The 16,815-nt window shown below is 37.6% G+C and overlaps 1 protein-coding gene across 5 annotated transcripts in view; it reads right to left on the bottom strand.

Moving 5' to 3' along the window:
* The window catches only part of LOC121926903 (pleckstrin homology domain interacting protein), a 126,177-nt gene that overhangs the window by 14,681 nt on the left and 94,681 nt on the right, over positions 1–16,815 (bottom strand). For 4 of the 5 annotated variants that reach the window (XM_042460643.1, XM_042460314.1, XM_042460564.1 and 1 more), the window contains exons 25-33: positions 15,599–15,706; positions 15,292–15,416; positions 14,582–14,664; positions 12,810–12,921; positions 12,542–12,654; positions 10,572–10,727; positions 9,135–9,255; positions 6,523–6,648; positions 5,733–5,805 (exon numbers count right to left, since the gene is read on the bottom strand). In XM_042460643.1, coding sequence (XP_042316577.1) covers positions 5,733–5,805; positions 6,523–6,648; positions 9,135–9,255; positions 10,572–10,727; positions 12,542–12,654; positions 12,810–12,921; positions 14,582–14,664; positions 15,292–15,416; positions 15,599–15,706 — 1,017 coding nt within the window. The remainder of the gene's footprint in view (positions 1–5,732; positions 5,806–6,522; positions 6,649–9,134; positions 9,256–10,571; positions 10,728–12,541; positions 12,655–12,809; positions 12,922–14,581; positions 14,665–15,291; positions 15,417–15,598; positions 15,707–16,815) is intronic. The other variant, XM_042460475.1, reaches the window with a different exon arrangement.

The following is a 16,815-nucleotide window of genomic DNA, read 5'->3' as shown; positions in this document are numbered from 1 at the left end:
AAAGCTAAGTGGGGTAGATCTGAACTTGTCAGATATGGCTACTACAATGCACCTGCATCATACGCAATAAGCCACGGCGCGCCCTGGAAAGGGGTAATAAGCCACAGCACGCCCTGGAAGGGGTAATGGCATGCACACCCATGGCGCACACATTATGCCACACTGCAAGCATGAGCCCCATTATTTTTAATGGGGCTCGAGTATACATGGATTTCTCCTTACTTGGGGGGATGGATCCCCACATAAGGGAAGGGTCCACTGTACAATAACAAATCAAACTGAATGATGAAGAAAGTGATATTCAAGTTAAGTAATCAAGGACCACATGTGGGAAGAGAGTCAAATGGTTTTCCCATCAAATGAGTCAGAACCGAGACAAAAACCATCAGGTACCTATTCACCAAGGTATGTGAAAAACGGGAGAGGAGGCTATTAGACCAGCCTACAAAGAGCACTAATAAGACATATAAGCATACAGAGATATAAAGCCTTAATGAAGAAAAAAAGTTTTCTCTTTCAAAGGCAAGAAATTGGAGGATGATCAAGACTTTAAGCGGACAATTTGAAAAGTCCTGGATTCAAAGAAAGAGGAATGATAGCACTAGTGCTGTTTTGCTTGATGGTGTAATACACTGGGGTCATGTTGTCCATCACAACACTAACTATCCTTTGCTTTCAACTCAAAAGCTCTGAATGCCTTGATAACTGCAGGGATCTACAGGACAATGAGAAAGAATAAGAAAATACAGTCAGCCCTCCGTTTTTGCGGGGGATCTGTTCCAGACCCCCCACTCCACGAAAATGGAATTTCGCACATATTCCAGCCCCATAGACTTGACTGGGGGCACATGCCCACGAGTGGCTGCAGGCGTGCACCCCATTTTAATCCCCTCCATTTGCTCCTTGCGAGTAATTGAGGGTCGTGGATATAGTCAGCGCAAACGTAGGGGCAACTGTAGTGTTCTTTCTTTCTGAACATAAACATGGAAGTAGAAACAGTATGCTCCCAATCAAAGATCTACAACATTCTTTATAACAGTAGCAGAAGAAAGGTGTCAGTGGTGTCAGTGAAATGGAAGTCAAGTGCTCAGACTGGAAAGTAAAGTCACAAACACTGCATCTCCATTCAGACAATACCTCTGGTCCCATATCCACCTGCAGTTGCAGATGAACACATGCTGAAGCAAGTTAAGAGGAGCATACATGAGAACAAAGAATACTATCATGATCGAGAGCCTCTGGTGGATGCAAATTGTAGACATGGCTTCTGATCTTACAGTCTCTAAGGACAGCAGCTATTCTGTTCCAAGTGGAATCTGTGGTCTCTCATAAACTGAATCATGCAGAGGAAGAAAGTTATGATTTCCCCAAATTGATATACAGACCTAGATCTTCCAGAAAGGAAATGATGCAATCCCAGTCCTGAGCTAAGCAACACGAAGATAGTACCAGCTGCCAGTTATCCAGTCATGGGAAAACTTGGTTCTGAGAACTATATCCAAAACTGCCATATTTTTCATCAATACATGTGGCAATGCAGACAGCTCAAATGGAAGAACTTTGGACTAGAAGAACTGTTTGCCAAGGATGACGTGAATGCATCCATAATATTAGAGATATATGGGGATGTGTACTATTTACACAGACATTGTTAACTTTTATTCCCATTAACCAAACCATACAGAGAGAAAAGAAGATAAAATGACCATTCAGAACTTCTTCACTTTTATGAAATCATGAAATCAGAGGAGGGCAACCAAAATGGTGAAAGATCTGGAAATCCATGCTCTATGAGAAGCAGCTTAGGGATCTAGGTATGTTTAGTCAGGAGAAGTGAAGGTTAAGAGCTAATATGATATCTCTGTTTAAATATTTGAAGGGATGTCATACTGAAGATTGAGAAAGCATGTTTTCTGTTGCAAAGACTAGGACACAGAGCAATGGATTCAAACTACAGGAAAAGAGAGTCCACCTCAACATTAGGAAGAAGTTCCTGACAGTAAAAGCTGTTTGACAGTGGAACATATTCTGTCAGAATGTGGTGGAGTCTTCTTCTTTGGAGGTTTTTTAACTAGAGGCTAGATGGCCATCTGGCTTGGGTACAGGGCATCATGTTTAAGAACAAGTGAAACTCTAGGAATCAATGGCTCAAGGAACAAAGCAACACAGAGGCACTGTGGTTCGCAGCAAAAGATGGTCTTGGCCATTCTGATTCATAGCTAGCTGTAGGTCAGCACAGCTGGCCCAATTACCTCAACTTGTTCCTTTTATGGCCAGCCAATGCACCTCCTAGTCTTTTGAAGCTGGAGGTTTAGCCTGCAATGCTTAGAGGATTTAAATGGCTGAGCCTCTAACTCCTGCCCTTTAGAAGCTTCCAGTAGTTTCAGAGCTCAAATCAGAATCTGTTTTCTACTCCCCTCTTCCCCTATTTCCTATAAGGAGGCCTCCTCCAAAAGGTGACACCAAAAACTAAGTCTCAGAAATGGATAAAAAAAGTTAGCAGATGGAAAACAGTGGTCAGAAGAGGGAAAGACACAGCATACATATCAAAAGTGTGGGATTCCCACCAACTGTTATTCAGTTATGAAATGTTCTGATTGTACGGCTGCACAGGTACAAGACCCAACTGTATGAGATACAGAAACCATGAAGAAACAGCATGACTTCCTCAAAAGTTAGGATAATGCATCAACCACATAATGGATACGAAAAACTCAAAGTAGCAAGTAGAGGTGTAAACCATGCTTGGCAGGGGATGATTTTTCTTCCTAGGTTTTTCACAGGGGGAAATTGATTTTTTTTTAAAAAAATGAAAAATGCAATAACCGTTCACACTTTGTTCACTTAAAAGCAGTTCTCAACCTTTGCTCCTCCAGATGGTTTGGACTTCAGCTCCCACAAATCCCAGCTAATAACATAAATGTCCAGGAATTTTGGGAGTTGAAGTCCAAAACATCTGGAAGACATTAGGTTGAAAGCCCCTACTTTAAAGACATAGCCATGTTAGTCTAGAAAATCAGTATGTAACAGGATCCTGAAGCACCTTTGATACTAACTGAAGAAGAGGGGTCAGTAGCATGAGCTTTCGTAGGCTAGTATCTGAGGAAATAAACTCAAGTCTATGAAAGCTCATACTATCATTTCTCTTTGTTACTTTACATTATACGTAAGATATATTATATACAACTTGGTTTGGCACAAAAGTATCTTGTTTGATATTAAAAGTACAATCTTTTAACAATATAACAACAAATTAAACCTATTTTCAGAACTTTATTTTTTGTTACAAATGGAGCTACTGATTATAAAGGAACCTCTTGGTTTGCCAGTTGAGAAACAAACAAACGAACAAAAATGGAAACCAAGATTTGTAAAACAGAAAAGAATACTTTATATATCTCCAGTGTTAAGCAAACATAACACATTTATTCCCATAAAAAGAACTGAGAAAAGGAAACCAAGATAAGGAACTATGAAATGAAACAGACTGCCCCAAAAGGACAGATTGGGGCTACCCCAAACCTGCTCATCCTGGAACCGTGGCAAACAGACGTTAGCAGCCTGGCTCCCTCGGTCTTGGATGATGCTCTGAAAAGAAGCGGGTTTTTAACAGTCCTTTTGAGAGTGGCTTTTCCAGGTTGGGGAGGCTTCTGGGTGGCTTTGGGGCATGTGTCAAGATCACCATGCCCCCAAGCCACCCAGAAACGGGCTTATTATGCCTATCTGTTTCACCCCAGTAATGATCTGATACTGTATAAAGTCTTACATAAATGTCTTCCTTTTAGACTGTTTTTAGAAATGATTTTTGGGGCAGTTGAAATCTTATCTTAGACATTATTATTATTATTATTATTATTATTATTATTATTATTATTATTATTACCATCCTTTATTTATAAAGCGCTGTAAATTTACACAGCGCTGTACATACAATCTTTTAATTAGGCAGTTCCCTGCCCTCAGGCTTACAATCTAAAAAGACACGACACAAAAGGAACATCTAAGAAAAAAAGGGTCACTATCTTATTTTTGCCATCTTTTCAGGAAAAAGGGCTTCAGAAAAACATTTTTTTCTAAATTGATGTTTCCCCTGGGCCTTCACATTCTAGTAGCAAGAATCTGCAAATGCAACATAACCATATGGCAAAGATAGAAAGGACAGCTTGCTTACCTGTAACTGTAGTTCTTCGAGTGAAGTCTCACAACTGGATATTCCTGCACCTGTGGAAAGCAACTTTGGAATCTTCTAGAATAGTTTATGCCCTTATGTAGAATCCAACATCTGACTGAGCAAGCCCTAGATTCCCTTAAAGCATGTAGAGCTCTTGCTTTCTATACAGAGTATCAAATTTGAGGAAAACAAGTAGACTGTTCATATGTTGCTCAAGTCTGAAGCTGGGTCTCCTGGTATTGCCAATTCAACTTGCCTACGAACTGACTGGGAACCCCCTCCCCCATCAGTGTTAGAGTCCATTTTACCAGGGTAGCAGCTGCTTTTTCTGCCTTCCTTACGGGTGTGCCACTGGATGATACTTGCCAAGCTGCTGTGTGGTCACAATCCTCAACATTCATTTTGCATTAAAGACTTGATGGTTGGTTCAGAGCTGATGCAGCATTGGAGAGTGGTTTTGCTTTTAAGTTTAAAGTGATCTCCTTGTTCACTGCCTTCTGATGAGAGCATTTTGCTTCTAGCTGTTTAATACAGTCTTTTGGTTATATGATTACACGTTTTTAGTTTGACACTCCCATCTCTTGATATGGTAGCCTGCTAGTCTCCTAGCTGTGTGATTCAGAGAGACCACAAAAGAGGAGGACAGCGGTCATTTGTGAGGTCACACAAACCTGACTATCCTCCTCTCACATGTGTCCTGCTTTCTTTGGTTATGGGATGCTGCAATGTGACATCCTTGGGAACTGAGGCAGGAACAGAGGGATATAGTTGGTGGGTGGAGCTACCACCAAAAATCTTGCCTAGATATTCTAGAAGATTCCAAAGATGCTCTACACAGGTGCAGGAATACCCAGTTGTGTGATTCAAAGAAGAATAATCAGTTCTCAGAGTTTTGGAGGGAAGAGAAGCTAATGTTAGAAGGGTCTCCATGGAATCCTCCAGCCAAGAGAGGGAAGGGGGACCCACGCTCTCCTCCCGTCTCCTGCCCAGACTCCAACAAGGGCCAGCTGGAGGACGATGAAGGAACTTGTCGTCCCTTATTGTTGTTTTAATTGTTGAATTGAAAGGAATGTTTATTGTTAGGTTCCCCCCCCCTTTCACTTGTTTTGCTTTATTAACTGCTATGTATTTTGTTATTTAATCTGCTGCTGTGGATTTGTTATATCTTTTATTTTTGTTATCTACTGTTATTGTTGATTGTGATATCTCTTTTTATTTCATGTTTATTGTCATTGCTTACTTTGTATTATTCCTCTGTTGTAAGCCGCCTGGATCCCGAGTGATTGGGCGGCATATAAATAAAAATTATTATTATTATTATTATTATTATTATTATTATTAATCATTATCATCATCATCAAGATCCACTCTCAGTTATCAACTATCATTTCCAAGGTCAGACATTAATGATATTCTTCAACTACATTCATTCCAGTTCCACCAAAGATCTACAACCTGCAATAATATTTAGTACTGCATGAGATGCAGAAATATTTTATAATATACCAAAGAAAAGCTTTGTCCCCACACTCAAGAATCATTACATACTAAATTAGCTTACCTCTTCCGAATCAGACAAGACTTTTTTCTTCATTGCATTATAAAGCGGGATTATGTCATAGCAAGTCTGATCTCTGTTTAATACAAAAATTGCATTAATGTTTGCAAAATTTCAAAAATGAAAATTATCTTAAAATACAAGTTAAAAATGTTTTTCCTCCTTTGTATCCTTCTATTATTTAGTTTATAATAGCTACAAAAGCTGGATCTTACCACCAAAAAGTCAGTTTCCAAAAATAATTCCTTACTACTAAAAACCTATTCCTATCATATTAGAAACGATGTACAGCATTCTGTTGTTAACACTTAAAACATTTACAGCAGAGGTGTTCAAAGCACAGTCTATGAGCTGCATGCAGCCCCAGGACCCTCTAGGTGTCCCCACCCCTCAATGCTTTAAAAATGATCTCTGTGAGTCTGGAGAGCATTTCCATCATGTCTGGATGCCCAGGGGTCATAAAAATTGCACATTTTTTCAAAAACATTTATTTAACCTCAAAATGAGTCAGGAAGGATCAAAACTATGATGAAATGCCCCCATGCTCCCTAGAGGCCATGGAGGGGGGAATTTCTCTTTTTGCAGGTACAGGAAAAGCTGCAGCCCTCAGTCCTGGGTGGTTAATGTGGCCACACGGCCACCCATAGTTGCCAATCCAATTTACAGTAACATAATAAGGTCACATCTAGGATATCAATAAATTACTTGAAACATTGGTTTATTCTTAACACATGCTGAAGGATACAAACAAATCCAATTCACATTGGCTACATATCTGTATATATCAGCTTACTTCATGAATTGCAGAAGGAGATCTGTGACAAACTTCGCTGATTTGACAATGGGACTTCCTGGTTCATTGAATGTTCGAGTATTATATTCTATATAGCGGACTTCCCACATAAGTGAAGAAAGACGCCTTTTTAAAAAATGGAAAAAATAGGTTTGTGAATGAAATACAGCAAGGGAGAGGAACTATCTATTTAATTTTAAAGACATTTCCATCAAGCTTAATGGAAACTACTTTCATTTGGAAGGATAATAATGTTATAGCAACTTGTAATGACTAGTTTCAATTTAGAAGTGAAAAGTGCACTCTGTACTTCTTGAGGAATTTCTCTGTATTACTATTTCACTTCTTCCATGGCAGATCTTTGGCAATAACAGCAAATGTGAGTGCTAAGCAAAGATGATCTCTGGTTCTAATTAAATGGTTGTTATGCTCTCTGTTTTTACCTTATAATACCTCATAATATCCATGTATCACCACTAACATGGTACATGGATATTATAAGGATCAAAGAGAAAATTTAGAAAATGAACAAAAAAAATGAAAAGACTTATCTCCTATGTATTCCATTGTAATTTATTTTTATTAAACATTTATTTTTTTTTAATTTATTTTATTTATATCGCTTATCCATATACAAATTCTATTTTCCCCGAATCGGTCCCACAGATCTCTCTGTTACATATTGAGACTTTGGCGTAGAAAGAGCAACAATTAAAGAAAAAATTGGAAAAACAAACATTCAACCAAACAAAGGGACAAAGTCAGGGCACCAGCATTTTCCCTTAATCGTTAGTCATATAAACATAAATATATGCTGGTGTGCTCAAAAACGCCGACCAATAGCACCATAAATAATCTGCTATTCCTCGTTACAAATTATCAGTGAATCCACATTTCCTTAACTTTCCCCCATTTCTTTTGAAAGTGTTGCTCTGATTTCCCATTAATCAGCATTGTCAGTTTATCCATTATCATCAGATCATGTAGTTTTAAAGACCAATCCTCCAGCATATGGGTGTTCCCCCCTTTCCAATGCCTTGCAATAATTAAGCGAGCAGCCGTGATCATGTAAAGCAGAGTGCCAATTTGATCTTGATTTAATTTACCTTCCAGATCATCTGTAATGTTCAGTAAGAACAATTTAGGGCTGATCTCAAATTTTGTTTGCAGTGTATTCTGGATTTTAGTATGTAATGCTTCCCAGAACTCCTTTATCTCCCTACATAACCACCACATATGAAAATAGTTAGCATTTTCTTCCCCACATCTCCAACATTTATTGGGCTTATTACTGTTCTTCATCTTTGACAGTTTGACTGGTGTCAAGTGCCACCTGTAAAGTAGTTTATAATAATTTTCTATCAAGTGAGCACTTTTGGTAAACTTCTGGGTTTTCCCCCATGCTTTCTCCCAGGTGTTAAGGGGTATTTGTTCCCCAATGTCTCTCATCCACCTTATCATACAGTTTTTTACAGTTTCTTCATTTAACTCAATGTTTAACAAGATTTTATAAATTCTTGATACCGCATGTTTTACATCTGAAAACATAATTTTTTCAATGTCCCTTAATTCAAAATCAAACCCCATTTGTCTGCTATCTCTTTTGAATCTCTCTTTTAATTGAAAAAACATTAGCCAAGGTATTTCAAGTTCTTCCTCTTTAAGAATATCTACAAATTTGAATTCAAATCTTCCTTTCGTCTTAAACAGCAATTTTTTATATGTAAGCCATTGTCCTTTTTTCCCTTGGGATTTATAAAAAGCCTCTTGAGGGGAGGCCCAGCTTGGAATTTTCAAATAGAATGAACCCTTGTATTTGCGCCATATCTTGAATAAAGTATTAAACGTTTATACATAGCCTTCATTTTTGAAACCTAGGGTGTCTAACAGAAATAACAAAGAGAACATTGTATATTTATTTAATTTTATTTATTTATTTAATATTGTTTAAATGGATGTATTTATTTAATGTACATGAGTACAGCTTTAAAATTAAACACAAAAACAACAACTGAAAACTGCCATAAAATAATTTTAAAAATTTATAAAGTAAACTTTTAACTTTATTTTAAAAATAAATTTTATAAAACAGTAAAATATTTTGTATTCAAAAGCTAGTTCAAAACATTATGTAAAAATATATACCAAATCTCTCCCTTGAAAGAACATTATGAAAGAAAATGAGATTGACTTCCTTTGGAAGACAATTCCAAAACCTAAGCCACTGAAAAGTCCCTCTCTTTAGACTAAGTGCATCTCAGGAGTGGTTGGGAAATCCAGCAGATTTTTGAAGATTATCTTAATTGGTGAGTCAGGTTTATATTTGAGAAAAGGATTCTGCAGCTATTCTGGTACTAATGCATGCAGGGCTTGAACAGTCATCATAACCACTTACAATTATACCTGGAAACTAAGTAATCAAGTGCAGCAGTTTCAACAAGAAAGTCACTCCATGCACATGGTCCCTGTTAACAATAACCTTGATACATATGGAACAAATGAATCAAATGCAAAGGCAGCTTTATGTACAATACATTGTAATACTCCAGATGTAATTATGTAAAAAGACAAGTGTTGGAGTAGGCAGAATTGTAATTATAAGAGGAACAAACCTGTAAAATCTATTTTCCAGTCTCTGCTTAATTGTGCTGAGATCAGTAGGATATGCCACCACAGTACAGTACATTGGATAAGCTTGGAAATCCACAGGTGCCACAAAAGCAGAGGCAATATCTAAATATGAAAACAACAAAGATGTAATTACTGCATCATAGAACAGCAATTTTTTAAAAGTTGCAAAGGTATTTTAAAAGAGACACTGAAGTCTGGAGCAAAGGGGCAGGAAAAAGTGACTCAATCCTAAATTCTCTGAAAGATGACTAAAACCCTACTGTCTGCACAGCCTGCTCCCAAGGCAAGCCAAACACCCATGAGGTGTCAGCTGCACTGCATGGTTGTTGTTTTTCTCACTTTCCCACCACATATGTGCATCATTGCACAAACACATTACCTACATCTTCCTGCTCAGATGCCATTCCATCGGATGCCCACCTGTAAGACTGGCCAGACAGTCACATGTTTGTTGTACAGGGCATCGATGCACCCAGTGATACATTGGCAAAACACAATCATGGAGGTCCCCCATACATGCCCCTTTCACTCCCTGTCATCCCATGCCCTCCTGTTGGATTGTCTGGCTTGTGTATGTTGCATTTATATCCATGGCATAATTGACCATCATGTTTTTGCTCTGCTGCAGTCCCATACTGATGTCTGGCTGTTTATACTCCAGTGCGATGATGCACATTTTCTGCCCTGAGTCAGAGTATCCCAGCTTCCTTTTGCTCTGAATTTAAGTGCCAGAGTGTGGCTTCATTTTGCTTCCATCCAGTTTCACCTCATGTGTTGTCTAAACACCTTGCCTTCAAAGCAGTAAGAAGCTGCTTTATTTGTCCAGTGCAGACTACCCCATAGTAGTTAAAGATAGATACTAGCTAAAGATAGGTATTTTTTAAATAAATTTTCTAAAAGAACCGCTAAGCAGTCTTTCTTGATCAGATATTTGTATTTAAGTTTGTTGTTGTGTGCCTTCAAATCATTTCCAATTTATGGAAACACTGAGGCCGTAACAGGGTTTTCTTGGAAAGATTTGTTCAGAGGTGGTTTGCCACTGCCTTCCTCTGAGGCTGAGAAAGTGTGACTTGCTCAGGGTTACCCAGTGGGTTTCCATGGCCCAATGGGGGTTTGAAACATGGTCTCCAGAATTTCAAGCCAATGCTCAAAGCATTATGCCTCACTGCCTCTCTTGTATTTATACACCAATGTTAATGTGTGCTTTTTCATAGTCAGTGACACAAACGTTATTTCTCCCTTTAGAATGTTTGAAAAGTGTTACAGATTAACTGGTCTCAATAACAACATAGCCTTCAGTAAGTGCTTCAAGAAAAGCAACAAAGATCAAATTTTAAAAAAATGTTTCAATTATAGATAATCTAAACATTTAGAGAGCATTGATATAAGTTGTTATATTCATTCATACTAAACATTACCTAGAGTTGTAAGTTGGTTTATCCCTGAAATTATTCTTTCACATTCATCATCACGACTCCTGGAGCCCCATTCTCCATCCAGAGGCTTATATATCAGTGATCTGCTCTCAGCGCTAGTTAAAGGAACACTAGTTCCAAGTTCTTCTGGAAAGACAGCTGAAATGAAGCATAAAATGAACGTAACAGCTGGTACAGTAATCCTTGCAAATGAAAGTACTGCATATCTATATTAAGGAAACAATGATATGAATAATCCACGGCCCACTACTATTTAAGAGCAGTAGCTGATTGTGATCATTATGAATATAACATTATACATGTGGGTGCATGCACATTATTCAACATTTGTCATTAACATTCTATATTAATAATTTGTAATCCACTCTGAGAGCATTTCTGAAGAGTGGGATTTAAATACAACAACAACAATAACAACAATAACAACAACAACAAGAAGTATCATATTTAAGGTACAGGTAATACCAAATGCTTTGTTATAAGGGAGGTTAATTTGTCCCTTTTCTGACATTACCATAAAAATGAGTAAATTTTATTTAACATAAACTCGCAGAGACTGCTGTCCAATTCACCAAATGTAGGCTGCAACAGACTAACGTTACTACCCCCTTGAAATCTCTTCTTTTATTATGTCAAAACTAGCCAAGGAATTTTAGGAAACAAAACGGCATATCCTTACTGGATCAGGACTGAATGAAAGTCTTCACAATGTTACTATATGTCTAAACACTGTTAGTATGTCCTTATTTTTTTACAGCATTTTAAATCCTACAGTGAAGTATATTGGTAAATAAATAAGTCCATCTTCACATCATGCAAGCATGACAATTAAGTTTTAATAACTGGTCTGGACTCCTGCACTAAGATGTTTAGATTTCTAGGGAAGGACTTGAGAGTACTCTTATTACTAATCTTAATAGCCTTATTTGAAGCAAAACATTAGAAAGGAAGAATGAAACATAGAGTGGGAAAGGAGAGTATAATCCTCTTCCAGCATTAAAACAGTATCTGCGTAAATGTAAGCCAGTCTTGAAAAGTGTCATGTTACATTGTTCCTTTGTTAACTTCAATGACTTCCACACTTATGGTTGAAGCTTCTTAATGTATGAACACAGAGATTGCTCATGTGATTCTCTACATTTTGACTGCCACATTCATAATCATGAGTAAACAGCCCTCGTTCTGCTTTTGGAGCTGCAGATTTGGATGTGGATCATCCTGCTCATTCCCAGCATTAGAGCTGGTACAGGCAACTCAATGTTCTTTGACTGCTCTGTTGTTAAGGTTTACAGCACGGATTCATAATTATCAAACCTGCAAACTCATGCCAGTCTGTCTAAAAAGAGGGAAAGACTGGTAAACAGAAAACATCAAGCTTAGAGGATGGTGGCCATCATTTCTGGCTTTTCTAGCAATGGTGGATACCTACTGATGAGTGTGGCTGCTCACACTATTTAGATAATATGAATCATAGCAAAGCAAACTGAAAAGAGTTTGACTTTTATAAACCACATGGAGATTTAAGTCTACAAAATGAGATGATTTACCATTCACCAACTGATTCATTGGTTTTAATCTAGCTGGGAGAACCAATAGGATTTAGGCTTTAATGTGATAATCAAAATATGATCACCTTGAGAGTTAAGGTTTATTATCAAGGTGCTTACAGAGGAATGTATTGTTAATTCTGAAGTTGGCAATTTACTCTAGCAATGCAGTGGACAGAAAGACTTGAGAAAATGTTTGCCTCTAAAGAACTTCATATTGCACATGGCATATTGGAATTCAACATGTTCAGAGCTAAAAAAATACACTTTTTAATATGTATATAAAATGTTTTTTGAGTAAATAACAAATCATTTCACAGTTTTACGAATGTATTAAAAATAGCTTTGTTCCCCTTCTTTACAGCACAATCAGCTTAACTTCTTTATGGTTGATCACATACGTACATAGTAAGTTCTGTCTCCTTTCTGTACATCTAGGGGAAAGTAGACACATACCATTGTTTGGTATTGGCTCCATATCCCAAGGACTCATTTTCTCAGTGTCTCCATTGTCCCAACTTCAAGAAAAAAGAATCAAGTTTAAGTTATTAGTGAAATTACATGAATATTTTGAGGATCAACACATATTGTACTTTCACATTTTGAAGAAGATAAAAGAATGAGATATAAAAGGAGAAAAATAAACACTATATATATAAACAAAGTTACTAACCAGACATTGTAGCACTGAAACAAGCTGTCAGGATAATCAGACTGAAGAGGCTCTTGACTTTCTATTGTTCCAAACCACCAAGCATCATCAATTACTGATCTAAATCGATCACCTGGACAGAAACATCACACTATTTCATTAATCTGTGTTTTTTCATAAATGTTACCAGTAATTTTAGATTCAACTAACTACTTCACAAACACAAAGATGCAAGATGAAGAACAGATCCTAACTTAAGCTAAACTGACAGAAGAAGGCTCTTTCTCAAGTTGAGACCTACTATGGCATGTCTATTTTCATATACAGGGAACAATATGAATAATATATCCCAGTACATTCCTGTAAGATTTTTAAAGTCTTCCATAGCCTCTCCTAGGATAGTATTTTCACAGACATTCAAACACGTAAACGAACACTGCTAAAAGTTGTTCAAAATATAGCAGATATAAATACTACTCTTGTAGCTCAAACCATCTTGAACTGATAAACTCACTACTACAGTGGAAATGGAACAGAGGTTAGCATTAGGACTGAATTCTGCACCTGGGACTTTGTGAGCCAGTTATCTACTCTAAGGGATTTTTCTCTAGATTAGATACAGACTAATGATTTCATCTTAATCTCTGTCTCCTTCCTAACAAGTTCAACAGGTATTCTAAGGACATGAACAAAATCTTAAATTCTTACTATTAAACTTGCAATAATAAAAGGAAAGAAAATAAAAGGAAGGAAAAACAGAATTCATTCATCTATTCATTCATAACACGCTCCCAAATTAAATGTATTACACTGGCAAATTAAATTTTTGTGTAACTCAAAAAGATGAAATACATTCAATAATCAGCAATGTTAACAACTACAAGGGAGGAGTGAACAAAAAATGGGTGAGGTGGCTGGATAAGCATGAGTCTATCAGTCATGATTTAGGGCCAAAACAGATGGCTCTGAAGGGGCGGTTTAACACCACCCCTTTGATCACCAGATTGGGGCTGCAGCAACTACACGCCATGGCCCCGATCTGGTTTTTTTACTGGCCCAAAAAGAAGTGGCAAAAAGCCAACTTTTCCACTGCTGCTGCAGCTTTGCAGTGCTCCTGTAAACATCGTACTGCCAGAGCACTGCAAAGCTGCCCGCTGTGTGGTCAGGCAGGCAGCTTCACTGCAGCTTCCTGTTGGCTTGAGGGTATGCATCATCTAAACGAGACGCCCCCAAACCACCAGGAAGCCATTTCGTCCCTTAGTTAATTTTCAAATGCACGATTTGTTATTTATCAGTTTATTAAATTAGAGATTTTCATATAGACATTGTGTAATTGTATAGAAAAGGAACCCATATTGCTATCAAATGTACTAAATCACTGTTTATTATAGAAACTAACCATTCTAATTTTGATTTAGTGTTGTTGCTGTTTATTTTTATTTAGTTATATCCCACTTCCCCCTAAAATGGGGACTCAAAGCGGCTTACAATTTAAAATAACAATACAATTAAAAGTATACAAAAGTGAACATAAAAATACAATTAAACTATTAAAACACATCACTCATTAGAAGAATAAAGTGCAATTATAATGATAAAATTGTTTAGAAACAGTTCAATCTTGTACTTTACATTAAACTGTATATATTACATTGCTAATACATTATAGGTGCTTAAAAGGACTGTATCCTTCGAAACATGCTAATAACCCACTTCTGTTATAATCAAATGAAATTTTGACACACTCACACACATACAATCACTGGTATATGATTGTATCCTAAGAGACCCACCTATGTTCCATCGTCTGTGTTTTGCATCATCAAATTGCTGCCTTAACACCAGGAAATCTATAACATCTGGCATATCATGATACCTACATACAACCAAAATAATATGAAAACAGTGCTTACTATTTTATAGTCAATTATATTTGAAAACGTATCAATTCCAACATAGAACTTAGCAGAAATAACAGATTCACCTGGGTTAGAAATATATATTTAGTAACAGAGATCAATCAAGAACAGATTAAAAAGTGTGGGGTGGATGGAGGTAACCTGGAAGTGAGCTGCCACTCAAACAAAAGAATTGTCCCTTCCTCTACCTCCTGCTACAGGCTGTCCCCCCAATCTGGTCCCCAGACAATCCTTATTGTTGAGACATGTAATTCAACTGATGGATGCTATTCAATAATATAACTCAATAAATTTCATTACAGCAAATTTCAAAAATTTACAAAACAACAATTTAATATTTGACTATAATGTCAACTGCTACATGAAGAGCAGGAGTTTATTTTTCAGAAGTTCAAAGGTATGAACACATGAAAACTACTTTTAAACCAGGTTCATTTTACAAGCACTTTTTAATTTATCTACAGCAGATCTATTACAAAAGAGGAAACACTGTGTTGTGTGACTAAACACCACAATAGCTATCAAACACTGTGTTGTATGACTAAACACCACATTAGCTATATCTGAACTTTTATTTTCCTTACTTCATTGTAAAAGATCCTCCAGTCAGTTTACCAGTATCTGGGTCAAGAAAAGCAAGTTTAAGGCAGCAAAGTGTAGGCAGCCCAACTTCATATTTTATTCCAACTATCTTCATCAGCTCTTGTTCCTAACAGAAAAAAAATATACACATATATACATAAATATTTTAACTCACCCCTTCAGCTAAAGAAGGCTATCCTAATTTTTTAAGTCTAGTTGGATCTACCTTGTAGATATGTGTAGGTTTGTAGCAAGATATTTTTTTTAAAAATTTAAAAAATTAAAAAGAGAGATGAGAAAGAGACATACCCGTAGTTCCATTTTATGCCATGGCTGTTTTTTGGGATTAATGCTATATATTTTGTTCTTCTTTGCCATTGAAACGTATGCTTCATGGCCTTGTCGGAAATAATAAACCTGAAAAACGTAAAGCAGAAATTAAAATGTGGATTACTTACTGTGAAGATCCATTCCAGACCACAGAAAGGAAATGGGAATAGGTTAATGCCTGCTGTCTCCCAGGCCAGACAGGGAGTAACATGCCCTATTTTAAACTATTGTACAACTGGCCCCTTCCCCAGTACTTTCACAACCAAGCACAGGGAAGAAAAATTAACAACCTAATAAGGAGGCAGTGTTGGTAGTGGTCTAAGTGTTGTCCTAGGACTCCAGGAAGCCAGAGTTCAATTCCGTACTCAGAAAAAGAAACCCAGTGGGGGGACAAATCACACTATCTCTGCCTAAGAGGAAGGCAATGGCAAGCTGCCTTAAAAGATATTGCCAAGAAAACTCCAGGATAGGTCAGAAGTCAGAGTGAGCCTTGAAGTTACATAACAAACAACAAACTGAACTGACAGAGACTAAGAGGCGAAGCAGACTGCCCTGAAGGAGTGGCTTGCCACTGCCACTTTGAGCACCAGATCAGAGCCGTGTCAACCACAAGTTGTGGCCTCAACCTAGTACTTCCCTGGTGCTTTTGCCACTGTGGTAGAGGTTTTTCCGCATTTTGGTGGCATGCAGAATCTAAACGCCATACCGCCAAAATACAGCAACGCTGCCATCATGTGGTCAGTTGGGCAGCTTCACGGTGGCCTTCCAGGGGCTTAGGTTGCATTGAACATATGCCAAGCCACCAAGCTGCCAGAATGCCAGCTCTTTTTTGCCAGTCTGTTCAGCCCCTAAGCCTCACCTAGAGTGGGTCTGGATGTCTCTTTCTCTGCTATGTACCGTAAGCCTACATGGTAAGTGACAAATGTCTCATTCTCAGAACCTCGGAAGGAGCTGTCTAACAACAGGATTTACTCACAAGAAATGCAAACATAATTCTTTGCTAGTTCTTTCTCTGTGAGACTTAAGGAACAGTCCACAGTACTTGATATTAATCTATTAGCAGGGACGTAGCTAGGATTTTAGGAAGGGGGGGGGTCCAGACTAAGTGCCACCATTATAATGGGGCTTGAGTGCGGCGGCACAGCAGCACACACCATTCATTTTTCTAATGGAAGGGGGGGGTCCGGACCCCCAGA

The sequence above is a fragment of the Sceloporus undulatus genome, chromosome 1 (assembly GCF_019175285.1).
Source record: "Sceloporus undulatus isolate JIND9_A2432 ecotype Alabama chromosome 1, SceUnd_v1.1, whole genome shotgun sequence".
NCBI classification, from domain to species: Eukaryota; Metazoa; Chordata; class Lepidosauria; order Squamata; family Phrynosomatidae; genus Sceloporus; species Sceloporus undulatus.
This window is presented reverse-complemented; position numbering and strand designations above follow the sequence as displayed.